This window comes from Pezoporus occidentalis, unplaced genomic scaffold, assembly GCF_034315485.1.
Source record: "Pezoporus occidentalis ecotype Australia unplaced genomic scaffold, CSIRO_AGI_Poc_V1 ctg76, whole genome shotgun sequence".
Taxonomy (NCBI): Eukaryota; Metazoa; Chordata; class Aves; order Psittaciformes; family Psittacidae; genus Pezoporus; species Pezoporus occidentalis.
Genome location: NW_026916115.1, coordinates 2,201,485 through 2,227,868, shown reverse-complemented (window position 1 = coordinate 2,227,868; position 26,384 = coordinate 2,201,485). Strand labels below are relative to the sequence as shown.

General features: G+C 35.4%; 2 protein-coding genes across 7 annotated transcripts in view; one reads left to right on the top strand and one right to left on the bottom strand.

Annotated features, from left to right (window-relative positions):
- RALGPS2 (Ral GEF with PH domain and SH3 binding motif 2) overlaps positions 1–26,384 on the top strand; it is a 118,384-nt gene that overhangs the window by 60,457 nt on the left and 31,543 nt on the right. For all 6 annotated transcript variants that reach the window (XM_062602306.1, XM_062602309.1, XM_062602307.1 and 3 more), the window contains one exon: positions 1,360–1,486. In XM_062602306.1, the coding sequence (XP_062458290.1) occupies positions 1,360–1,486 (127 nt within the window). The remainder of the gene's footprint in view (positions 1–1,359; positions 1,487–26,384) is intronic.
- ANGPTL1 (angiopoietin like 1) lies at positions 7,590–24,394 on the bottom strand. The gene is made up of 5 exons (XM_062602313.1): positions 23,966–24,394; positions 16,446–17,303; positions 11,533–11,726; positions 8,895–9,165; positions 7,590–7,867 (listed from the first exon to the last, which is right to left on the bottom strand). The coding sequence occupies exons 2-5, from the start codon at positions 17,269–17,271 to the stop codon at positions 7,680–7,682; spliced, it is 1,479 nt and encodes a 492-aa protein (XP_062458297.1). The 5' UTR covers positions 17,272–17,303; positions 23,966–24,394; the 3' UTR covers positions 7,590–7,679.

Genomic DNA, 26,384 nt, shown 5'->3' with positions numbered 1-26,384 from the left:
TGTTAGTCTTGTCTTACCTTCCAGTCTGCAAAATACAGAAGTGTTACACACACCAGACAGTATCAGAATGTTTTAGAGTATTATTAAATGGAAGCTAATCTAGGCTGATTAAACTGGAACCATCTTTGAGGAGATAAACTTCAAAATATAAATGTTGTGTTCCAGTGGCTGAAAAGAATTCATGCCTGTCTACTGTTTCCTTGTACTGGAATTGGCAGATGTCTGCAGTTTTAATGAACAGGGGATGCTGTTTATCTGAATATTGGAACCAAAGCGAAGGATGTAAATTATGCTGGAATGTCAGAGATCAGCGCGTCTCAGGGAAACAGTTCACTTTTTTTAGAAGTGACTTTCTTCTGAAAGTCAGAGTTTAGTGTGTTAGCTAAGAAGATGAGGTAGGAAATGTAAGTAAAAATAATTCAGTAGTGAATTTGCAGAAGGAATACTTCGAGCATGTTCACATATGTTCTTTAACTGAAAGAGTAAAGGGAATATGTGTAAAGCATTTGGTGATCAGACCCTTGTAAGTTTTGCACTATTGGATATCATATATGGGAAAAATTGTGACTAGGCCTAGAACACTGAGACTTCTGCCAGAATATTCAGCCGGAACATCTTACACCCTTCTTTAAGTCTTGACTATGAATTGAAATGAAGCCTTTCAGGTGATTTTGCAGCAGTAGTTCTGCTAGATGTTTTAAAAGTAAGTTTTCACAATTTCTTTTTCCAGACCTTCAAGTACATGGATATGTTTTTAAAATTTTTGTTAAATGATATTTATCAGAAATTAATGCTATTGTTTTGTTATTTGGAGAATTATTTGTTGAGAGAGCTCTCAAAACAGGATTAAGAACAAATTTTGGAATTTGGGGTTTTGTTTTTTTTTTTCTTTTGAAGCAGGATTAGTATAAAATCTTAAGTCTTTCTGACAAAGAAATGCTAACTTATGTTGTGGTTTACCCCAGCTGAGGAATGGCATGAGGAGCAGAAAAGGCATTAGCTCTGTGTAAGTTAATAGTCTTTTGAGAACTTGTATTATTTCATAAGAATCCTCCGGGACACCAAAGTTTTACCTGTTTGTGTGTTGTTTTGTTTTTTTTCCCCAAAAGATAGTTTAAATTTAAGAACCAAGTAGCAACTTTTCTTTGTAAACTCTCCAAGAACTCATTGTTAAGGAGTAAATGCTGTAATTCTAAAGCAGTTGTTATGGGTTTGGTTTTTAAATACAACAGTGGGGGAGTAGAGATGGGAATCCGTGCTTATAAGGGTAGAAGAGAAATCATAATGATCAAACTTAAGCTCATCTGGTTTTGCTTTTTGTGTTGTGTTTTGGTTTTGGTTTGGTTCTTTTTCCCGTAGTTACTGAGTCGGAAGGATAAAGCCACCTTTGAAAAGTTGGAGTATGTTATGAGTAAAGAAGATAATTACAAAAGGCTTAGAGACTATATCAGCAGCTTGAAGATGACTCCTTGTATTCCCTATTTAGGTAAGTTGAAGCATTGCTAGTGGGAAACGCTAATGACAAAATGACAAACATACTTCTCCAGTAATTACACAAACTAAACACCATCTTTTCATGAAACTGTTTGAACACTTCAGTAAAGAATCTATAACCACTAGTTGATTATGGATGCTCTGTATTTGACAAGAGCTAACTTCACTAGCTTCAGAAAGAAAACACCTTTTAAACCTCACAAACACTTCAGGTTTTACATACAGTATCAGTTTTCTGGGAAATTATTTTCCCATATGCTTTATAGATACATTAACAGACTTCTGGAGAAGTACTTAAATTGTTATGCCTGCTAGCACTCTTAGTGATATATACTTGACTGTTATAGTAATGATGGCTTTTAATTTATGAGAAGGTAATAAATCACCAACCTCTGAGATAAGTATATGTAGATCTTGGTTTGGAACATGATAAAATTGCTGCATTTAATTATGCTAAGGTAACAAGAGAAACTGGGTTGTTATGACTGACTCAGCTTTATAGAATAATTATGAGTAAATGATATTCCTCTGTATCTGAAAGCTAGATAAATGTGTTTAATATGTATTGTGTTTGTTGCCAAGATAATCTAGTTTTACTTAATGTCTCCGCTTAGTTTGGTTAAAGTGGTCAATGTGCCTTTTTTTTTTTCCTTAGTGTAGCTTTTCTTTGGTATCATAAGATGTTGATAAAATCAAGGTAATGTTTACCTATTTTTTTACTTTTTGAGGAAAAAATAGTTGATTTTTTTTCAGCATAAGTTGCTCTTACACTTGAATTCAGGATAACCTTTTTGTGGTCACTAAGGCATAGTAAGCTGTAATCAGCTGGTTCCTGAGTTTGATACTTCCTTTACTCAGCTGGGTTATTAACTTCTTCAAGCTTAAAAATTTGACAGTCATCTTTACGCTGTGAGCTGTGCGTCCATCACAATACTATTTCGGTAGCTTCATAGCTTGATATGGATGACAGTACCGTCATTGATGTCAGAATCTAGAATGATGCCTCTAAAAAAATGCATATATTTAGGTTTTGTCAAATTGGTTCAATTTTGCATGCTTTATACTTAAAAAAAACCACCAAAAACAAAAAAACAAACAAACAAAAAAAACCTTTCTGTGGAGAACCAATAATAATTTTAGTGACAATCCTATAGAATTCCTCATTCTGCCTTTAGTTTTTACTTCCTTGTTACATCCCTCCCAGAAACATCCATCAGTTTCAACATGATCTTAACAGCTGTTAATTTCCTGTAATTTCAGATATTCAGAAACTGGTAATTATTTGTGCCTAGAATGGTAGAAGCATCATGAGCATATTTTGTCTGAAGGTCAGGTTTGAAAATTGCTGGTGTGGTATACTATCATATGCTACCCTGTTTGTTGACATAGCTATTAAAATTAGACCCAAATTAAAAGGGGCAAAAAAGTCAAGCATGTGATGTGATTAAGCATGTCATTTTGTAGCTTTCTCATCATGTGTACACACATAGCATATATGCACTGTATATGGTTCTGGAATGTGGTTTCTAGCTTTCCAGATATTTTTTACCTATGTGCCATGGTTTTTGAAATTTGAAGCCAGACTCAAATTGTTTTCTTGCTGATTAGAAAAGTTCTAAGCCAATCAGCTGTCAGATTTTTTGAAATCTCATGATACTCTGACCTTTGCCATTATGGTCATCTGGTACTTACTGTTATACAAAGAAATCTTTATGCTTTGGTGTATTTGTCTGTTACTTTAAAAATCCTGCATTACTGTGTGCAAGTGTATATTAAAAAAAAAAAGGTGAAATGTTGGAAAACAATGTTTTAAGTTTTGTTCTGTTACAGATGTTTTCCTCAATATATTAGCAACTTCTTGCCTAGCTTTTGTATTAGAATAGTCTTTGACGTTTGATAGTTTGTTGAAGTGAAATGTGTATTTCTTTTTTACTTAAAAAGAAAGAAATGCTTTTTGCTATAACCTGCTGCGGTTAAAGAATATGTTGTGACCTGGTTTCAAATTATATCAGTTCTTACTGATGATATGAAGAATATCTTCAAGCGTTTTTTAAAATTCCAAGGGAGTAGCATACCTACTGGTGCATTCCCACTAAAATTAATCTTGTTATGTTTAAATAATTGGAAAAAGAGCAAAATTGCCTTGAAACTACAGTTGTGACAAATCTGCATCTATCTTGGAGGATTGGCTGTTGAGACCAATTATTCTCATTTGATTTCAAGCTTTACTCTCCAGTAAGACCTGAGTAGATCTGCGGGAGTGTTTTTACTAAAAGTTCCTTCCCAAGGCATTTTTACTAATGCAGAAGTCATATGGGACAGAAGTAACTTAATTTGCTTGTATTACTATTTTAAGGTTACCAGGTTACAATTTCTGAAAGGATCTTTTTCTGCTGTTGCTGGTATAAAATCTTAGTGCTATTCCTGGTTTAAAAGGCATAGAAAAATCTACCGAAAGTCTGCAGTTCAAGATCGTGACTGTGGTGTACGCCAGGCAGGGGGATTAATCATAAGGTCCATTTCCTATTAGGGGTAAAAAAGGGGTGTGGTAGGGCTTTCTTCAGTGTAGATGTAGAGATCCTGAAGTTGTGCTCCCCTAAAATGCTTTCTAGAAGAGTGCAGAGAATCAAGCCTGCCACACAGTTGTATTTGGCATTGCAGATCCCCTCTGGAGAAGTATCAGCATTCATTGTGATGAGCCATGTTTGGAAGGTCATAGGTAAAATGAGCTTATAAGGGAATTTTGGCTGCGGTTTCAAGGATGAATGCTTTACCATTTAGAGGTTACTAGGTTTACCCTTATGCAGCCAAATATCAAATGTGGGTGTGTAGTTTTTTTGCGACTGTCTTAACATTCTAAGATAAAACTTAAATAAGGTGGTTGGGTTTTTTTTGTGTAGTCTTTGCAATGAGAATAGAGATGCAAAAGTATAAATTGTTTTCTTATTACCACAGCTCACTCACCGTGGTCAAGGTAAAGATGTCCTTCCACATTTAACTAGGGGGAGAAATAAAAATATTTTTCAGTTTGCTGCAGCAACAGGTGTGATGTGCTTTCAGAGTTCTAGAAATGCAAGTGAGAGCAGCGCATTGTCAGTGTGCAAGGATTAAGAGCTGTGCAACACCAATAAAAATGTTCAGCATTTGGTCCTCATTTACACAGTGTGGGGTATGTTGTCAATGTTGCATCACTGGTCCAACTAAAGTAGCCAAATAAATGTGATATTTTGCCTTAGAATAAAAACCCATTCTTACAGGGAGTCTTATCATGGAGTTCTGATTATTTGAGATTGCACAATGAAACGATTGAGCCACTTCTTGAGAAGTAAAATTTTTATTTAACTAAGCAGTACTACCTTGTGAAATATGTTCTTATAGCTGTTTTTCAGGAGTTATATCCAGAAACAGAAAAGCTGAAAACAGGTTACTGAAGTATTCATATGATGAATATTCAGCTACTTCAGTGGTAATGGTTGCAACAGACTTTGGAAATATATGTGAAAACTGTGTTTCAGATTTAGTAGAGGTTAAACTTTTTCAAGGTCTGTTTGGTTAAATTTGGACTGATAGTACAAGAATGGTGAAAGTTATATCCTTCCCAGACAGGCTGCTGCTGAGTGTCCAGCGAAGTTAGCTTAATGCTACAAAATATGCCTCTAAAAAAAGTGTGAGTGAAAACATTTAACTTTTAAAGTCTTTTACCCTGCTTAGGAAATTCAACCTGAAAGCTAAGAACTGGTAGAGTTACAAGCATTTTAAAGTAGTAAATTATTGTAGAGTATGAACCAACCTGAAAAAGAGATACTATGCTTTCCCTTCTTGTAATCTTAAATCAGCAGCATACAATTAAGTCTTCTCTTTCAATAGCACAGCATGTGTACAGTCTGAGCTTTCTGGATTTATTTTGTAATAATGTTTAGCTAACGTCATCCTACAGCTTTAAATTGGGGAAGACTCAACTTTTTACATGTCTAATATATAAGATTTAATTTAAAGGCTGAGTGCAAGCTAATTTTACTTTTGGGTTTCTGCAAATTACACCTTTCACTGACTGTGCTGAATAAACAACCACTGTTTTTGTAGTAGGCAAGAGATCCTTGTGGTAAAATAAGATCTCTTCCAAGGAGAGGAAATCTGTCGGTTGAATGAACTAAAGCTGTCAGAAGTGTTCATTAAAGGAATGTTTTGGAGGGCATTTTCAGCTTTTAAATTTACTTGAACTGTTTTTCTGTCTACTTACCATAGAAAAAAAAGAACAGATTATAAGTAGTCTGAATTTTAAGCATTTGCAGTTAAAAAGCATTTGTATGCTCAATGAGGTCTGTACGATATTTGTAACAAAAAAATATTCCTTATATGAAGAGCAATTTCATAATTATCATCGTTTATATCAGATAAAATTCTTGGCATTTGGGAGTGGAATATACTGGGACTAATGCCCCACCTACCCAACCACCCCTGCAGCCCCAATTAAATATTGGTGAGAGTTGTTGGCTTTGATTGCCGACCAAAGATTTAACTGCAACCCTTGCAGCCCTGTATCATCAGTGAAGCTTTATCTACTCCAGGGAATGTGTTTTGAAAGCAGAATGCTATTTTCTCTCCTCTGAATTACAAATGAGATTTTGCATTGCTATTGATATCAACTAATTTACCATCACGATAATATTATTCTTTCAGCTATTAGGGTTTCTTATGTTAAATAGGGGCAAAGTTCTTTAAAATCCTGAAGGCACATGCAAGGTGTCAAACAAATACATTGGTTACAGTTCAGAACAGCATATTTAGGTTTTGTGTAATATCAAATTAAATTAGATAAGCTGTGTGGCTAAGTACAATTATTAAATTTTATATACTAGAAAGAAAGCTTTAGTTTTGGAGACTGGTACCTGAAGCAAACATTTTGTTTCTGGTTTTGGAAGTATCTTGTTTTGACGCAGTGTGGTATGACCTTTTGTTGGAAAAAGGTTGTAAAGCATTTTCTAATCAATTTCTTTAATAACATATTAATTCCAGTGGAAATTTAATATCTAGAAGGTAGAAAATTTAATATACAGAGTATCAAAAGTTTTATATACATATAGAGGAAGGGAAATGTGTGTGTCCCAAGAGCAGCCCAAGTTTGGGTGTTGGGAAGAATACACTTGGAGCTGATTTCTAGCCTTTGTTTTATTATGTCAGCAGAAAGCTGTGTTGGAGGGAAGCTGCTAATGTTCAGTGACTTGGTCCTTCTCTTAATTAGTATGTGTGAACACTTGTTCAGATATCAGTCACTCTGAATTGGAGCAGGGGAGGGGTCTCCCAAGTGTCAAGTCATGATTTTAATATCAGGACTTTTGATTTTTGCTGTTTAAGTTCAAAGTATCAAGACATATATTTTTGTTTAATTAAGTTCTTTGAATATTGAGGTTGAAAGTAAAATAAGTACTGAGCAATTTAGTTGTCTTAAGCTGATCAGTAATTATATACAATTAATTTTTCTTACATTAGGAACAATTTGCCTAAGTATTTTACAGAAGGTAGGATATGCAGATCCTAAGGAATTCTCTACATGACTAAGACATCTTATGTTTAATATTTAGTTCACCACTTCATACTGAAATGATTATTTGTTGCAAAAATCCCTCTGCTGCCAAACCTAGAATATTTTCAATTTTTGTGTAGCTTCTTGGAGTAAATCTTAAATCTTAGACCAGTAATATGAAGTCAGATTTTCATTGAAAGTAATACCAACATTTTTAAATAAATTGTTAAATAACTAATCAATTTTCACATTAAAGCAAGACAATGTCATTTCACATATTTACAATTAAGGGTTGAGTTAACCTGAAAAAAGCATAAGCTTTTTAAGTGAAAAAGCTTATATCTTGTCATATGTCTGGATGTTTTTTAACCAGCTTTAATGACTGTTTATATAAAGTATGCTGGACTTGAACAAAGATAAATATGCTTTGCAAGCACAGACATCTGCTTTCGTGAATGTGTGTTTGAAAAAAACACCGTCACAGTAGAAAAGCTTTCTAAAATAGGAGAACAGGGAAAAGAAAAACAGGAAAACTGTAGACCTGCATTTTGCAGGAGCAGATTGTGCAAAATAATGATTAAAAAGTAATGTTTTATTTTTCTGGAACTCAAGCACTGAGAAGTTTCTACGTGATCACCTGAGCACTGTGGGGTATTCTTCCTCAGTCTATAGGTCGGATCATCATTTGAACTGCTTTCAAGGAGTAGGAACCTCCCCGGTACTCAGCCCAAAATACTCCATCCTGATACTTGCTCCTGTAGTGGCCTCCTCTGTACCACACCCCATTAAGGTTGGAGTGGGCACACGCATTGTACCACCAGCCGCCTTTGTGAAAATGAGCACAGTTGCCTGTGGGACAGAAAGAGATGAATGAACTTTAAAGAGGAGAAATGGAGATTAGCAAATGCTTTCACGTTCTGGCTTATTCTTAGAGTGAACTTTGAAATACTTTATAACCTATTGTGGTCGTAGCAATTGTTGCTTCTACCTAGACTATAAATTCTGTTGTAACAACAGCCAGAGAGGATTATTGACATCTTCTTTAATGTGTCAGCTGAAAACTAAAGAGATCAGCTGTAGACTACGAGCAATGCTTATCCATGAGCTAACATTCAAGGAACTTGGAATATGTACTGTTTAGAAATACTTCAGTGGAAGCAACGTGAGTTGATACAGTTCCAAGCAACAGGCTACGCTTAGGCGTAGCTTACGCAGTTCCACAAAGAGTTGCTTGTAACTTGTGTATTTACTGTTACAGGCTTGTTTAGGAGTTTGCAAGATTTGTCCAGCTTTATGGTTATTGACAGCTGAAAAAAAAAAAAAGGCAGCTTGAAGTACTACACTCCCCAACCTTTCTTTTACTGCTAGGGTTTTAAGAGGAAGGCTGGAGTAAGAGAATTGAAATGAACAAAAAAACTGTCCTTCAGAGAGAATGAAACAAAGTGATTTGCTCATTTCTCAAGTATTGGTACATAACTAAGCCAGTGCACAATTGCAGCTCCTTTTATGCTGCTCAGAGGCTTTAGTTTGTGGTGATAAAATAATTCCATTATGCGGCCACAGCGCTACTTTCAGAGATCACCTGGACAGATATTCAGGCTACAAAGTCACATGCAAGTGATAAGGGTGTGTCATTGAGCTAAATAGAAAGCTGGCTCAAGTGTGCTTGTAATGGAGGTGATAGAAATTGAATTTTTTAATGGCTCAGAGGGTTGCAGGAGCCCTGTCAATGCAATTTTCATAATCGATTTGAAGCATCTTTCAGTAAAGTTGTTTTATCAGAATTTACATACTTTTTTGTACTTCATTTTTTAAAGGTGTTATCACAAATGTAATCTGTTGTATTCTCTTTTTACATATGTACCAGTTTCCTTACCTGAATACATATCCCTGTCTCTGTCCAGTGTTGTAAATTGCTTTCCGTTATGCCATATCATGGAATCGCCTGCGTTTCCTTGATATGTGCCTAAGCGTAGCCTGTAGAATTCACTTTCAGGTTCCAGGCGGAAACTGCTGTATTCTGCATAAACCTTCTTGTTGCTCCAGTCCTCTAATTCAATCAGTAGTCTGTAATTATCCTGATTGGTAAGCATGTAAATATTTTCTAGTCCCAGCCAGTACTCTCCATCAATGTTTCCAAATCCTTTCTGTGCAAAAGAAAATCGGAAGTGGTGTTGGTTTAGGTTTTCTTGTTTGTCAAACACTCATCAGCAGGAGTATTCCAAACCGGTGGAACTAGGGTACTGAAAGCCTTTTAAGCTTCTGAATGTCTGCTCAACCCATGCATTTAAATGCTTTATTTTGCTGCACTTGGCCATTTATTCAGTTAGACTGCTAGCTGCCTGAGGTACTGCCAGAATCAGTAAAATCTTTAAGATTTCTTTTCTCTTTTTAAGGTAAAGGGTGATAGAATAGGGAAGCTGAAAGAACAAAAACTTCTTGATAAAGCTAAGAGGATCTGTAAGAATATATGAATAATGAAATTTAAGGTGGTATATTTCCAGGTTGGAAAGGATATTACGATACCAGCAGTTTCAGTGTTCAATGTAAATGACTTTCTGTTGCCTTTTTAATACAATTACTGTTAGGTTTTTTTACTGTAAATTTCATCACACAATTCATCTATGATCTTTACTAGATTTGGAAATATAAAGATGTCTTTCTTTTCAAATCATGAACTACCAGTACACTAGCTGTGAAGTGATAATTTCATATCTGCTGTTTCCTGTCCCTGAGTAAACAAGTGTTGTTAGTGTTTGTTGCAGCTAAAGTAGGTACATTATCCACCACAGCAATCTGTTATGCGTCCTAGTCTGTGAGGTCTTCCTACCCTTGTTCTCAGGACATTGATTATGTACGACCTACAGTTGATTTCCTGCTTTGAATCACTTTCTGAAGAAGTCTCTCTCTAGCAGATAAACAGCAAAATCAGGAGCCTAGACGCTTCTAATTCAAGCTGCAGTTTCACGAGTGGCTTGAGCTGATCTAGCAGCATGCTGCTGCCAAAAATGGTAGCAGTGCTTTTGGCCTGGCTCATGGCCACGTTTCCAGTACTTCCCTTGGGCCAACATTGTAGCTGCACAGCCACACAGTGGTCAGAAAAGAATCGGAAATGTGGGCATGAGAGACATTTCTGTTGTCAGTGTTGCAGGTTTTAGTTTAAAGCCAGTCACAGAGGTGCACCTTCAGATACTTGAAATTAGGTGAATCTTTGGCCACTGCAATTTAATGAGAAATCTTTTGGGGGCAAATTTCCCCAGGCTTGAGCAATTATCACCATTTACACACTCTTACATTTTCTTTGCATTTTGTTGAAAATATTCATGGTTAATTTATAAGGCACTCTAACTGCCTCATAACATTAAAAAAAAAAAAAACAAAACAAAACAACCGAAAATGCAACCACCTACTTTTCTGAGAAGCAGACTGAATAACTACTGCTAAATAATTAACATTTGAATCATTACATTCCAAGAATGCAAAAAGTGAAAATCCTCATTGTAATTTTTTGTCAGTTCCTTTGTATATATTATACTGTTTTAAGATTACCAGTTGAGTTAAAGGTGGCTCAGTTCTGTCTTCAGATAAAATGCACATGGCATTTGCAGATCCACTACAAAGCATAGTGAGCGCAACATCATATGGAAAAACTATCTTGTATGTATGAAATCAGTAGGTTTCATACCATCCAAACCCAGGTAGGTTTCAGATCCAACCAAATGGACTTCTAGATCTCCTGTCTAGCATGTGTTCAAGACCAGGTTGGACAGAGCCTTGGGTGGCATGGTTTAGTGTGAGGTGTCCCTGCCCATGGCAAGGGGTTTGGAACTAGATGATCTTAAGGTCCTTTTCCAACCCTAACTATTATGCTGGAGCATAATATCCCAGTAACAAATAAGAATGTATTCCCCTTCACTAGCCCTACATCTTCAGATTTCTAACCTAATTTTACAGGTAGAAATTATTTCCATTAATGCTTTATTAGGAACTTTTTGAAGTTGAAGACCTGATCCTGCAAATCTGTTAATGTGCTTAAATGAGTATTTCCACTGCCTGGGACACCTTATTCATAAGGGAGACAATTAAGCTTTTAAAGTACTTGCTGTAGGTCTCAGTGTGTTAATAAAAATAATGTGTTTAGTTAGGTGTTTGTAATAAACTACTTCCTGGTCACTGTCTAGAATAACATGTCTCCCCAGTTGTTGGGTTGTGCATTACAAATGCCGGCTATTTAAGACAGTAAGTTTATACAGAGTTCAGTAGTGCATTGTGAAAAGGGTCATTCCCACTGAAACATGTTTGCCTGTGAGGAATGACCACTCTTTCTAGTTACCTTTGTTGATAAAATTAATTTTACTGTCTTAAGCAGCGATCTGTTTGCGGTTCCTCAGTGTTTATCATTCAATGCAACAGTTTGTAGTGAAGAATTGCATTTGAAAAGTTTGCATCATCTTGACTGCAATAGATAATATCAGTGAAATGAAGTAGCTGATTTTCTGCATTCCAGAAGTTACCTTGTAACTGTCCCAGTTCCTGAAGAAGTTGACAGATCCATCTGTCCTCTTCTGAATAACTGCCCATCCTCCAGGGTCCAGGCTGTTCTCACACCATAGCTGCATTGGCTCATTGCTATTTTCAGGTTTGATCATATAAATCCCGCTGTTGGAATGCCCAGCTTCCTTGGCTTGTTGGCAATCTTTGAATGGACCTTTTTGAAAGAAATACTGTAAGCATTCAAGCTTGGCTGTGCAGTGGACATAGTTCAAGCATATTTTGTAATGGTAATGGAAAGTCAGTAATTAAGGTAAAACTGCCATGGAAAATAGTGTAAAAAGTTACTGTCTTAGATAAATTGTATATATGTAAATAAACATGTCAATACTCCCTGTATATTTAAACAAAAACTTGATTTTGCTAAACAGATAATTACTTTGGTTACCAACACATATTTTTTAACTTCATCTATGGTGTTCTATTGTGATCTATACACTGACTTTGATATTTAAGAAGTGCATTATGATTTTTACTGTTTTCTCCTTCACTTTTCTTCTTCTCTCTTTATCTTTTGTAAAAGGTAAATCTCGGTTTACTTCATTGTGCTCTCATCTGAATAAATGTACATGAATATTAGTGTATCCATTTGAAACTAGTGGAAGTTTGAAATAGGCCCAGAACATGAATGACACACATGCACCCTCCCAGTACAGAAATAGTTCAAGAACTGCTGTAAGAAATATTTACTGCCAAAGTCTAAAGATGTCGACTTTAGTGTAAAAGTATTCATACGCTGTATAATTTTTTTGCCTTTACGTGCTTACCCAGTTATAGGATCAGCCTATTAACTGGGGATAGGAATCTTTTAAAAGTTTCATGTGTCATCCTGATGTGCTATGTGTATGTCAATATCAGTCAAGCAAATACGCAAGCAATGGAGAAGGACTTTTGAGCAGCTAAAAGGGCTCACATCCTTTTTTTCAGGGCTGTGATTCTACAAAAATGCTATTGCTGTTAACAGTACTGCTTGAAAGCTCTATTTTAGGCCATGTGAGTAGTGGCTTTACAAATACTACTTACAGAAGAGCATCCGGTTATTTTGCAGCTTACATATTTCTGAAAATTTTGCCCAGTTTGCCTTTCAATTTTTGGTAGTATTTTTATTTTCTATCTTTTAGAAAAGGATTTATGTTCATGTATCATTACTTCAGTTGATTTAGAGACTGGTTATTTACTAATGAAAAGCAGGGTGTGTTCTGATGGCTAGTTAGTGGTCAGCACCCTAAGTGCTTTGAAAACTCATACTCAGTAAATCTGAACTTAAATTACCTAGAGCTTTCCTCTCATTTTAGGAGGTTTTCTCAAATCTACTTGGAAGTTTAGAGAAAACTCATCAGTCAGAGACAAAGCTAATGTGCAAAGAAACATAGGAGACAGTTACTGAGTTTATTCTTTATTGCAAAGTAGAGGTTGAGTGAAGGTGATCTTCACTGCAGATTGAGATTGAAAATCATTAAAGTTGCCATTGGGATAAGTGTTTAATTAGCAGAAATCCAGAAAGTACTTCATATTAGAGTGCAAAAAGCTTGTGTATCTAATGAAGGTGACTACTAGGAGATTCTGGCTGAGACAGTGCTACCAGGAGCACTGCAGGCATTAAGCCATCCTAAGTACTGCTGCTTACATATACTGTACTGTCAGTATTTATCAATGTTTTTGTCGTTCTTGCAGTGCATACAGTAGTAGCTTAGGAAAGAAATACTGTAGCTTCAGTGTATGAGGGATTTTTCTCTTGCTCACAATTAAAATTTCCATGTAGATTGTGTGCATTGCAAAGCTTACCCAGTGGGTAATTTCCTTGGCTAAGTTGGTTCTCACTCTCTCTCTTTGAAATACGTGAAGTAAATTTGGATGCTGTATAAATGAACAGGGAGGTGTTTCTAGAAGTATTGTTGTAAGCAGTTGTTCCATTAGAAAAAGTGTAAGCAGGAAAGTAGTGATCTTTGTAATGTTCGTTGAATAGTAAGAATAGTTCAGTTAGATCTACTGTGTATTATTTCACATGATTTCTACTGAGGAGGAATTGGGGGTTCATTTTTCCATAAGACGTCGAAACAGATGTTTGGAGTGATTTTAAGTAGCTTTTAAGGCAGAGAGAATTGTGCTGCCCTGGTTATATAATACACTTTTGATCACTTCTGAATTTCAGCTGGCATTGAGGTCTCAGGATGCATCTCATATGCTTTTTGATGCTCAGATTTGAGTATGTGCTTATCACAAATTAATGTTGGACTAGAGGTAACAGACTTCTGCTCTCAGTATAAGGAAATCCAAGAAATCGAGTGACTTTCAGTGTATAGCCTCGAGTCACTTTCGAGAAGTTCTTTTGTTATATGTAATTCTTTTTAAGTTCATGGTGTAAGAACTGAACCTTGTTCAGTGGAAATACTGAGATTCATGAAGCAGTGTAACATTCTCCACAATGCTGGTATGAGTGGACACTCTGGCTAATGAAAAAAAACCATAATTTTTCTATTTAAAATATTATTACCTATGCAAGGAATAAGTATCTCATTCATATCTAGTCTTTTGTAACAGTCTGTGTAAACTCTCAAGTTGCTGAGACAGAAATTGGAGATTCTCTGAGAAGATGTTAAATATTACATGTTTAAAATTGTGGTTTTGACTTACGATTTAGTACAGATCATATTCTATTGTAAATTAGGTGTAGTAGAGAAGGAAAGTGATTAAATATTTTTTAAGTTGGAAGCTTAATAAAATTATGACTGAATCTTCTTCAAGATGCCAGACATTACCTTGAGCAGATGATATAGAAGCTTTGCTTATTTAAAGCTTTGTATAGGGAATTTTTGGGGCAATAATAGAGGAAAATTCCAAAATAGAATGGGGCACATATTCAAAAAAAACCCACAACACGTTGTTAACAGAGAGGTATTAGCAACAGAGGGCTGTGTGTAACTTTCAAGTAATTTGTCTACTTAAAGCTACTTTTTGCAATGTAGTGGCAGTAAAATTTGGGGATGCTGGCTATTGTTTGATGGACGAAGAATTGTGAAAATTATAGTTCACAGGAACATTATTCTTCCTCAGTTTCTAGAGCCAGTTGTTTATCCTGTCATAACCAAGCCTGACAGATCTATTTCTAAATAGGTCTGTTTGGTTTTCATTGGTCTTATTTGACATCTTTATACTTTATAAATAGTCACCATCTTTTAACTGGAAAATTAATTTTTCTGTGACATAGTTTTGGTTCTGCGCACTCTTCAATGTGCTTACCTTAATTTAAAATATCAAGGATAATAACTGGGCTTTGTGTTGCAAGTTAGAAGTTTTGGTTTTGATGACTGATGCTGTATCAGCTGTAGCAATTCTGAACCCTCATTTCCCCAGAGAAGAAACATTTAAACTTCAAACTTGGGAATCTAATATTAAATAAAGGAAGTTGAATAATGTTAAAAGAAATTGCCTGATATTTCTTTATGTTCCTTTACAAAAACTGTTTCAAACTGTGAACATTTGCAGTTAAAGGGGATAGTGAAAACCATGGTAGACAATTTGGAGGAAAATACTGCTGTTGCTTCATTTTGTATGTACAGCAGATATATACTGAGGGAGAAAAAGATGAATTTATACAAAACCTTAAAGGATGGTTTTATGGGAAACAGGAAGTTGCTGGGGTTTAAAGGATTACAGTTTTGCTGTTTGACCAGACATTAACATAATGCCTTTATATTAGTTGTTTCTTTTGTGTCATGGTACGTGATTTAAATTCTTGTGATATCTGGCATGTTACCTGGGTTTGTACTGGAATTTTCTGTAGACCCTGAATAAAAATAGTTGTTCTTTGCATCAGCAGCTAGTTTTTTGTAATGCTGTAGAACAGTCCCAAGTAAACATTTGTAATAATTTTAGGAACCAAGCTGAATTTCCAGCTGTGACTGAAGGCAATTTGAAAGCAAAAAAAGCCAGCCCAAACCCAACACACATACACACCTCCCCCCCCCAAACCCTTTTGCTGTTCAAGCTAACAGAAGCCAAAAGCAAGCACTTGAACAGATGTCTGAGAAAAATGTATTTTTCTGAATCCTTAATTTTTTTAATTGCAATTGTGTCGAACTTATAATAGAGTAAGAATCCTGATAGATTTAAAGGCAGCTCAGAGGTAGTTAAATTTCGTCACTAGTTTTTTGTTACCTTTTTTAACCTGAAGAATGACACAGTCATTATTTTCGTAATATTTATGGTGTTAGTTTAACTTGCCATCCTCTACTGACATAAAATTACTGGCAATGTAGTTATTTAAATTTTCAAAGTTCAGTGCAGGTATCCTTTCAGACTTATCTAAAGAGACCTATTGCACAGTTGTGTTGGTGGAATTAGATGTTAATTTCAAACAGCTCGGAATAGGAATAAAAGCCTTCTAGCAAGATTAACTTCTAGCAAATGTATATGTGTAAGTATAATGGACAACTACTCTAAAATTATTTAAGATGAGGTACTTTATCTTATTCACCATTGCCAGTTACTTTATCATGTAGCTAATAGGCATCTTCAAAGAAACAGGGCTCAATACCAGAAAGTATGAAAGTATATGCTAATACAGAATTTTAATTCCCATACCTCAAACCCAGCTGAAGACAGAAACGCCAGTACTTTGTGACTCAGAGGTGTAAATTCTTCACATTGAATTTGTGAGTATCAACTATTTCAACAAATTCATCTTATGCAGCTATATCTTAACGAGTAAACTGTCAAACTAAAGCTTTCCTCGAGGCAGGGGGAGAAAATCCGAATCAGGAGCAAGGGCTAGCTGTATCAGATACTTTTTAAATTCTGCCTTCCATTTCTATAGCCAGGACGGTTTACCTCTGAGAGAAATCTTAGGTTACATAAATAGTGATAGGTAACTCACCCTCATTTATTAAAGCCAGTGGTGGGACTCTGAAGGGACTCTTTGTAGGAGAAGTAGCTGGATCTGGTGGTGGTCTTACATCTCTGTCTCTAGGGTAACCTGGGTCTCGCTGTATCTCATTACCTCCCAGAAGAATGGGAGTGTATGGCTGGCTGTTAGGAATGTGTTGTGGCACAACTTGAACAAGAGGTGGAGACCCATGGGTGTCCTGTCGCGAGAAGATTCTCAAGCACTGCTCTTCTAGCAAGGAGATGGTCACAGACTGATTATTTACAAGATCAGTCAATGCTGCATATTTTACTTCAAGCTCTTTGTATTTTGTTGCCATCTTCAACATTTCTGTTGTAACATTAAGAACTTTGTTTTCCAGTTGGGAAAGCTCAAGTGAGTTATCACGTTTTCGAATAATCTCATGCAAGAGTTGCATATAGAGTTGGGTGACCCGAGAGTTCATGTTACGACTTTCCTTCCTCAGTAATTTTACTTCATTCACAATGTTTCCATCCACATCCACTACCAATTGCAAAATGTCAATCTCCCGCTTTTGCTTGGACAGCACATCCTTCAAGTTCTCTATGTCCATTCTTGTGACTTCATCTTTTCTGTTACCAGTACCTGGTGCATTAGTATTCACACAAATTGGCCCTGTAATTTTTTGTTCTGGGACCAAGAATGTGTAACCACATTTCTTCCCTTCCTCTCCACTGTCTGCTGAACGAGGGTGCCTCCGCTGAGATGTTTTATTTGGTGTAGATTGTTCTGTACAGCGCCCAATAGACAACAGCAGGAACAGTAGTATACACAAAGTCCATTTAAATATCTTCATTTTAAAACAAGTGTGATGACTGTCAGAAGAGACTATTGAACAGATAAAAACCAAAATGATTAAATAACTAATGTTCCTGTACTGTTTAAGCTGCCTAAACTGATGGGTTTGCCATGCTTACATGTATATAGACAGGTCTTTGCAATCTGTTACTTGGAGTTAGATTCCATTAGATTAGCTTCAAAGATAGGTCTCTGTTTTGAGCAGCAAACCCTAAAATTTTGGTACTGGATTTAGTAGAGAAGTTCTTGCAATGGATAAATTTTCAGAAACAATGTTCTGCTTATAGTCAGTATTATGCTTTCATTATAAATTTGACTGCAATTAAATGCACAAGGTTATAGAACATATAAAGTGCTCTCAGAATATCTTCATCAAAGGGAAGTAGAAAGACGATAGTATTTTCAAAAATGTATAAATATGGGAATTTATATAAGCCTTTCTGGTCCTCTTTTAACTTTATATATACATATAGATGTATAATTTGTTAAATACTATCTACATACCTATTCATACATACACACACTTTTCAAATTTATACATGGACGTAGCAGACTTGAAAAATACACACATATCTAGCGCTACTTTTGAGCATTAACGTTAGGCAGGAGGTTAGCATAAAATAACTGTCTTTAAATGGTGCAAAATTACATATTCAAGTAACTTCAAATTTGTAGGGAAAGCCTGTAACACTGTTTGCTCTGCATGTGTTCCTAGTTAGTTGCCTTTGGAGATGAGCATTTAAAATTGTCACACTATTTTTGTATCTGTGAGAGTATTTTTATCCAAATAACATTGAAGTATCAGTTCTGTTATCACTATAAATATGATACCGAAGTGTTTTTTAAGAAAATAATGTATTTCTTTTAAATTTGTGTAAAAAATTAAAATGCAGTGATAAAGATTCAAGAATGATTTTAGAGACCTGTGTTTTAGTTTTATTTGCTAAATATTTGATACGATGACCAGAGTACCTAACGAGAAGAAAAAATTGAATCAAAAAAACACCAAACAAAAACCACCCAACCAACAAAAAAAACACAGACCCTCATTTTGCATGTCTTATTTATTTGTCAAGCAGATTTCTGCTCTTATCTCAGCCAATAATCTCACTTTCCTTTCCAGACTACTGTTAGCAGGCTGAGGAGACCTTGTACAGTGGCCTTTGTATAGTTACAAAAAGAAAAAAAATAAACCCACAGAAAGTTAGTTTTCGTGTTGTTCCTGCCAAATTCAAGTGCATTTGGCAATCCTGAAATAGTCACCTTGAGAGAGAAGCAGACCTATAACGCTTCCTTTACGTTCACATTTATAGATGATATGGTGACTTTTATGTCAAGTCACTTCTCCCACTTTCTGGCTTTAATGTTACTGCTTCTAATGATGTCTTCTCAACCTTAGAGTCTTTATTTTTTGCTTCACTAAGGGCAGGGGTTACACAAACCATACGGTGCATGCAGTCAGGAATTATATCTAGTGATCTTGATCAAATGTTGCCTAAAAGATAACTTTCTCACTGTTGTATCTCAAACCCTGCTTCTGGTTGGTTAAGAAAACACTTGCTTTTAACACATACTGAAAATCATTTCTCACCCTCTATAAGTGGAGAGGATACATAAAAATGTTGATAGAGTTTGTATTTCTACAGTCACTTCTGTGTGGTTTTGTTTTATTGTTAGCATGTAGTAGGAAGTATTTTGGTGTCTACTAGTAATTATCTTTTCCCAGAAAGAGAGCTTGGTTAAAAGCTCTGTTCTATTTCTTGGCTGAAAATGGAAGTCCTGACTTGTTTGGTTTGGTTTGGTTTTTTTATTTTGGGGTTTTTTTTGGGTTTTGTTGTTGTTTTTTTTTAAGTAGGGGAAAGTATCACTTTTCTTCAGAACTATATTTTTCTTTTGTAATTTCATATATTTTAAAATACTAATCACTTGAACTATGTTCAGAGTAGGAAGTTCATTAGGTTAAATTTCAACATGAATCGTGATAAATACATGGAAAACAGGTCTGTGTGGTTTCTGACTTGATAAGAATGAGCTGAACTAATTGTCTGAAGTTGATATTTCTTCACCTCAATTATTTTTCAGTATTCTTAAGTTCAGTGTTTGCAGATGCAGGAAAGTGACGTCATGGCATATGGTTAAGTTTGAAGCCGCAATACAAGTCCAGTATTTTACTATTTTCACAGTACGTATCAGCTACTTCATAGTCCAAAAAGATGAATAACACTATAGTTTTTGATAGTTTTTAAGGACCCTACACAGTTAGTTAAATAATGAATGGCTGGGGTTTTCCCACAGCAGCACATTTTTCCCTTGAAATACATTAAAACTAAATGACGCATTTTGCAGTGTTGCCCACCTTCTGGCCATGTATTCTGCTGCAGTCTGCTTTCTGGATTTTTTAAAAATATTTTATGTCTTGATTTTGAACTTTTACACTTATGTATTGAATTTGGAAGTTCTGTATCTACATATGTGCCATAAAGTTAATAAGAAGGTTCAACATAGCCTAACCAAATGCAACAGCTGCGTAAGAACATGCCGTAGATCTTTGAAATAATTTAAATATTTTAAACTGAGACATTCAGATAAGGAGGGATGAGTTCCTTCTGAGTGTCTACCTGGTAAGGGAACATGTATGCTACCATGGAAATTCTGACGTTAAAAGAATTAAACATCTTACAATGTTGTTTGGTATGTTTGCGCAGCTTACTGCCTAACTTGTTATACAAGAATAGGTTCTGAGGAAGATATTTACCTGGAGTTTTAATCAGCTTAGAAGGAAATGAAAATGCTGTTCAAAAAATTTCCTGATGTTCTGGGCAAGCAGCTTAAAAAAATATAAACTGTTTATCCAAAATATTACAGAATGATAGCCTAATACATGAGACCTAAAACTGACAAATATTTGAGTTGGGGAGCAGCACAAGGTGTTTTAATCCAATGCATTATGTCACATATGGCCAGGTTTATATGTTTAGGTAGTGTCATAACTGTAACAAGCTAAAGTGATTGAGACTCAAGAATTAGTTTAGACAGAACCACTGTCTCAAACCCTTCCTGCAAATCTAGAGTTACTTGTAATGAGTGGGGCTGCTGAAATGCCTGAATGCAAACCTGGCAAAATAAGCAAGGGAGATTGTGATTATCGGTACTATAGCTTTAAAATAATTATTTAACTCTTTATGAACTGTCATGGGTTTAAAATTAGAATAGACTGTCACTGCACTTGGTTCTGTCATGTTTCTGTTACCCAGTTTTAGGTCACAGATTTCTGTAGAAGTTGCATTATGTCTGTTCTGGCATGCTGATCTTTTATTGCTTGTGCAGGAGGAAATGTGCAGCTAGTCATAGCTATGCAAACTTCAGCATCTTGTCAGAAATATTCAGAGCTGTAGATAAGGCTTCAATACCATTTTACGTTTTAATACCGTTCATTTTCTTCTGGTTTCTTTCTACTTCCAGACTGATCCCCATGAAAACACAAAACAAAAAAATAAACAGAAAGGGGGGGGGGGAACCCAACCTAACCTTGTTTCTAAAATTAGTCTTTATTACTTCTGAAAGTGTTTAAAGGAACAAAATTCCAATTTAAAATAGCAAAAACTGCTATAACACGGGCTGTGTTACCCCCAAACATATTGTATCACTTAATTATTTTGGTTGCAGGGATGAGGAAGTGTGGAAGCTATTAAATATTTGAAAGTTTTGTATTTTCTACTCAGCAAACTATTTGTTCTTTATTGTATACTGTGACTCTTGCATTCAGGAAGATATAGAGTCTGGAGACCCACAACACATATTAGAGTCTGTTCTTTCAGAGCTGACAAAGATGGGGCAGTATAGGTTGTTGTAACTGAATATAATGGAAGTGCTGCAAGTAAATGTGAATCCCTTTGTATGGAAAGCATATCTTTGTATATACTTAGGTATCTTTATTCAGGACATTTACTCAAAGAATATAGTCAAATGATAAATACCAGCAGTGCCCTCTATTATAAACCTCCATTTATGAACATGTAAAGCAGAAGGAGGAGCAAACAGGTTTTTTTTAAGAAAGTAGATTAATAGTGTGAAAGATCCTTTGAACATGATACCAGTTAATCTGAAAACACTCTTGATTTTGGGCATACTTCATTTTCTGTTAAGTGTGTCTAAGCAGCTAAAAATCAATAGAACTGTCTATGTTTCCCTATCTCTATACAGAATAAGTGGAGATTTTTGTGGGCTTAGCTTAAAACTGGGTCCTTAATGTTAGAAGTAACACTGATATGGGGAAAACACTCTTATTGTAGGAGAAACATTCACATGGATTTTTGATGTACCATGTACTTCAGTAAGTTACTTTTCCCTGTATAATCAAGTGTTTTTTTCCAGCACGTCACTCTACCTTTGCTGAAATAACAGTGTTACTTCTATTGTATTGACTGGGATCCAGGAATAGTATGTTCTTGGGTTTTGTTAGATACATGATATATTGAGTCACAGAATTCTGCTTCTTTGAGATTACAAGAATCTGATTCCTTCTAGGAAAGGCAATCTAAACATCTTCAGGGGCTTTTGAAGTAGCCATTAAAAATAGGTCACATTTTAAAATTAGGTGTGCTTAGAAATTCTCTGTAGAAAAGATTTGTGAATCTTACCATACTAGATATTCTGAAAACACAGAAAAATACCATAGCATTCCCAGGTTTTTGGTGAAGGTATTTTTATTTGAGGGTTCCTTTATATTTGTTTGCAGCCATTGTATGTATTTGCACCATTTTAACAGGCAGGTACAATGCAGTGTTGCATTTTGCATCCAGAAATGTGTTATTTAGGGGCTTCAGGAATCTCTGTAAATCATACTGAGGACATTAAGCATCTAGTGATATTTGTTATAGGAAATTTTTACTTAATTCATTGGTATATAAATTTTAAGGACCCAGACTATTTTGGCATGTTACAAAAAAAACAAACTAAGCCCAGTAAAACAATAATTAAGACCTGATAAAGCAATGTAGTTATTGGCAAAAGTTTAGAAGTTCAGAATTTCCATTCTTTGAAGTAAATTCCTGTATAACTTGGCATAAAAAAATGGCATATTTTTACATCATACTTTAGGTCATTCTTATGGCAACAGCATAATGTTAGTATTGTGTTACTTGTTTTAAGATAAGCATTTCAAAATTCAAACTCTAAAGTTAGAAGACAGAGAAGGAGAGAGAGTTAGAACTTTGCACACAGTTTATTGCTTTAAAATTGACTCAGCTGTTTTCATTTGTGAAAGATTTGGGAATTGTTCTGAGCAGCATAAATCAAAACCTTGGCTAATCATGAATGGAGACTGGTGTCCAAGGCATACTATGTAAGCTTCAAATGGGATTTTTGTTGTTGTTGTTGTTTAGATTGTTCTTTTTAATGTGTAAAGAAGCACAAAAAGATACTAAGAAAAAGTGCTCAAGAACTTGGAAAAGATGCATCTTTCTTGTTTGTCAAGACTTTCAGACTTAGCTACTAAATCTTAATTAAGTCTGCTTTCTGTAACACTTTGTCTCTTCTTTTAGTACCACCCCTTCATTCTCGCTTAATGTGTCAGAGATTTCTGAGTTTGTTAATACAAATTTGTAACTTTAATTCTTTTCTATTGTTCTGTTAACCCTTATTTACCATGTTTAAATTTCCAAGTCAGCATGAATAAAGGCAAAAAAGTAGGAGATTAAGTATTAGCAGTTATGGGTTTTTTTTTCCGTAATTTTATCTTCTGTTTGTAAACAATATTTTCGTTTTAATCCTTGATGAGCCACTGCATCCTTTCCCTTTTCTTCCCCCATACCCTAAAAAACTGTGACAAAACTCTCTATTTTCCACTTGATATAGTGTTGCCTTTGACGTTGCATTTCATGTTTAAGAAATGAATCTTTATTTAGAAACAAACTGCTGTTCAAGTGAGGTATAATTAACTTCACCATAGTTCCACAAAATGTTAAAGGGAAAGATTAGTGCCTGTGCCTGTTGCAGCAATGTTTTTTGATTTTCAGCTGCATGATTGTTTCTGCTACAAACTTGGTTATATTCTGAATCACCATATGACTTCTTTCTTGATTGGTTGTACAACTCATACTACTTCTATTGCTCAGAACTATCATAAATAAAAATTTAGTGGAAATGAGATGCAATAATTGCTACTTACAGATGTGCATTGATTTACTTGAGGCTTTTTACAGTGGTTTTATTGAGGTATCCATTTTCTAGTTCTAGTAATGCTAGGTCTGTGCTCTACTGTTGGGTGAAATCCAGCTTCCCTGAAATCGATAGGATTTTTGGCTTTACTTTCTGGTAGGATTAGAATTTCACATTAATATGTTCACAATACCCAGATTACATGCTTAGCAAAAGAATATGGTAGTATTAGTTTTCTGTAACATTAGATATCAAAATCTGTGGAAGGTTTACAGCTAAACAGCTGCTATTTTTTCATTCTTACAACTGGAGTGATTTAGTCTCTGCTGTTATGCAGAGTCCTTTTTAATTCTTTCCAAGTTTCCGAAGTCTACCAAATGCCACGAAAGTGAGTTCTGTATTTTAGTTGTCAGACTTTTCTTAAGATGAGAGAGATTTGTTTCTTCCCATAGTTGTATGTTGAAGGAGAGCTAGGTAGAATTCACAAACAGCTCAAAATTAAACTTGCAAGTAAGAATAACTTTAAAACTTACCAAGAAAAAAAGGCTTCCAGCTGTTTTGCTTCTGTGGTAGATGGAAAATCCAGAGGCCAAGTTGCTTTTTCTTCCTATATTACCCAATGCTGTGGATTGTTAATCTGCAGTTGGAGTTGAAAACTGCTTTTGTCTTCCTCTGTTAGATCCAAGCTGTACTGAGGAATTGAGTTTCTCCATACAGTAACCAAGCTAACTAATCATTAAGAAGAAAAAAAAAAAAAAAGAAAGGAAAAAGTAATGTTCCAGTGTGTGTTATTCCAGATGAGAGAAAGAAATGACTTTTGAAACTGCAGTGTTTTACTCTCACATGCAGGAGTGCGCTAACCAGCTACAGCTGACCCAGATTCCATATACATCACTTCTGGACAGTGTTTTTTTTAAACAAGCACACACTCAACTTAGACGTTCAGCCCACATATGATGTCACCGCCAACACACTGAGAGCAGGAGAAACTCCTCCTTCGGATTTCCTATCCATACCCTCCAGAAGAGGAGGGGGTAGGGAGGCTGAGAAGCTCTGAACAAGGAAAGATTGTTTGCTGGTAGAAGGGAGGGTACCATATGGCAACAGACTGTGCTAGAGTTCAGCAGGCAATTACAAATCAAACATTTTTACTACGCTGCCTAAAGATGCCTTTCAAGTTATTACAGTGCTGGGCTTCATTTAGAAGAAAGATTCTTTCAGGCTGATGAAACTCTATTTGTGTTGCTGGGAATAAAAGGGGCAGCCTGGCTGGATACAACAGGAAAAATGAACCATTTATAGTCTAGTAGAATGTTCAACAGAATGTCGCATTCAATTCTTGATGTTCACTTAATAAGAAACAGTTCCAGTTGTTAAATTCATGAAGTCTCCATACATGTGGAAAATCTTAAAACTGTGTGTGATGATTTTGGGTAGGTATCAGAATATTTGATAACATCTGACTGGTGTTAGAAGTAGCAAAAGCCACAGAGATTAGGCTCTGTGAGGAATGCTGAGTTCTGTCAATAGTCAGCCAGCACTTAATTGTGTTTTTGTTTGGTTTGACTGATATTTTTGCTTTCTTTACAAAGGATGTGAAAATTATATTTGGAAGAGAATTATCCTAATATGCTTTCAAAATTACTTTGGACTTCACAGAAATGCATCAAATAAATATAAACAACAGCTTTCTCCATAAGAGTTCCTGATGTAGCTAAAAGAACAAAAATCAGTGCTTAATTGAGCAAGCTATTCAGAAAGATAATCCTACAAATACATTGGCTTATAAAATCCTGCATAATATTGCAGGTGCCTCCTCACAGTGAATTTCCGTAATTACAGTTAGTAAGCATGATTTACTTTCTGTAGAAAACTTGAGTGGGTTTGGGTTTTTTAAGGTCTGTTTGGACATGAAAATTAAGTTTGGGACAGCTTATGCAGTCTAGGTGGTGTAGCAATCGAGTGTGACTATCTGATATATCTGATTATTCTTTCTGTTTTTTAAGTAAACTGATTCTAGCAGAACAGAAAAATGAGAAATGTAGTTCTATATCAGATCATGTGTAATACCTTTTTGTTCGCTTTTTTTTGTATGTCACCTTTCAACCACAAGTATTTTAATTTGTTTCTGTGTGTGTGCACACGCGTGTGTATGTGTTGATTTTGGAGTGATGCCCAGAGTTTCCCAGCTCACATTTGAGAACTGTACTGGTTAGGTGCTATACAAACACAACTGCAGTTCTTGTGAGGTTGTATTAATAGCCTTCCACCTGTAAAGCTAAACTTCTTGTTATGACTTTGGTTATACAAGGCTGAGAGGTGAAGCAGAATATAATTTTAGAAATTCCCTGTTACTGAAATAAGTGTCTTAAAAATCTTAAAGTTTGCTTTGTTGTTGGGGGGGGGGTGGTGTTTTTTTAATATCTTGTGGAAAAGGCAGAGGATGAAGAGCAATTCCTTTTAATAGAGTTGGTCAGGATATGTTTCATTTAGCTGAGACAAAAATGATTGTCTTTCAGTGAATTTCAAGAAATTGAGTTGCATTTGGATTTGAAATAAACAATTTGACTACAGCATTAGTATGTAAGGAGGAGGAGTTTCCTTTTGACATGATCAGAGGATTGAAAGAGTAGTATGGTTACAATGGTTGTAGGGAAGAAAGCAGATAGAAGACTTGAAGAGGCTTATCTATAAGGCTGTTGGATCTTTAGAGCTGCAGGATTTGTACCGCATCTCAATGAGTGCACTTTTTGCATAGTTAATTTTTTGCATGTTGGTGCAAGTTGAGTTTAAGTTTCTATTCAGCTTGAAGGATTATCGATAATACGAATTTTCCTGCTGTTATTGATTGAATTGGAGGAATGAAATAGTAGAGTTCCTAAAATCTTTAGCAATTCTGATGATGTATTTTAGCATTGTGCATTTAGTATGCTTCATATTTGTCAAAGTAAT

Excerpts from the sequence above, each read along its gene's own strand:
- ANGPTL1 (XM_062602313.1), bottom strand. The coding sequence starts at position 17,271 with ATGAAGATATTTAAATGGACTTTGTGTATACTACTGTTCCTGCTGTTG. Across the intron at positions 11,727-16,445 it reads ACTGGCTTTAATAAATGAGG|GTCCATTCAAAGATTGCCAA; the intron begins GTGAGTTACCTA and ends TCTTTCAAAAAG. Across the intron at positions 9,166-11,532 it reads GGAACTGGGACAGTTACAAG|AAAGGATTTGGAAACATTGA; the intron begins GTAACTTCTGGA and ends TCTTTTGCACAG.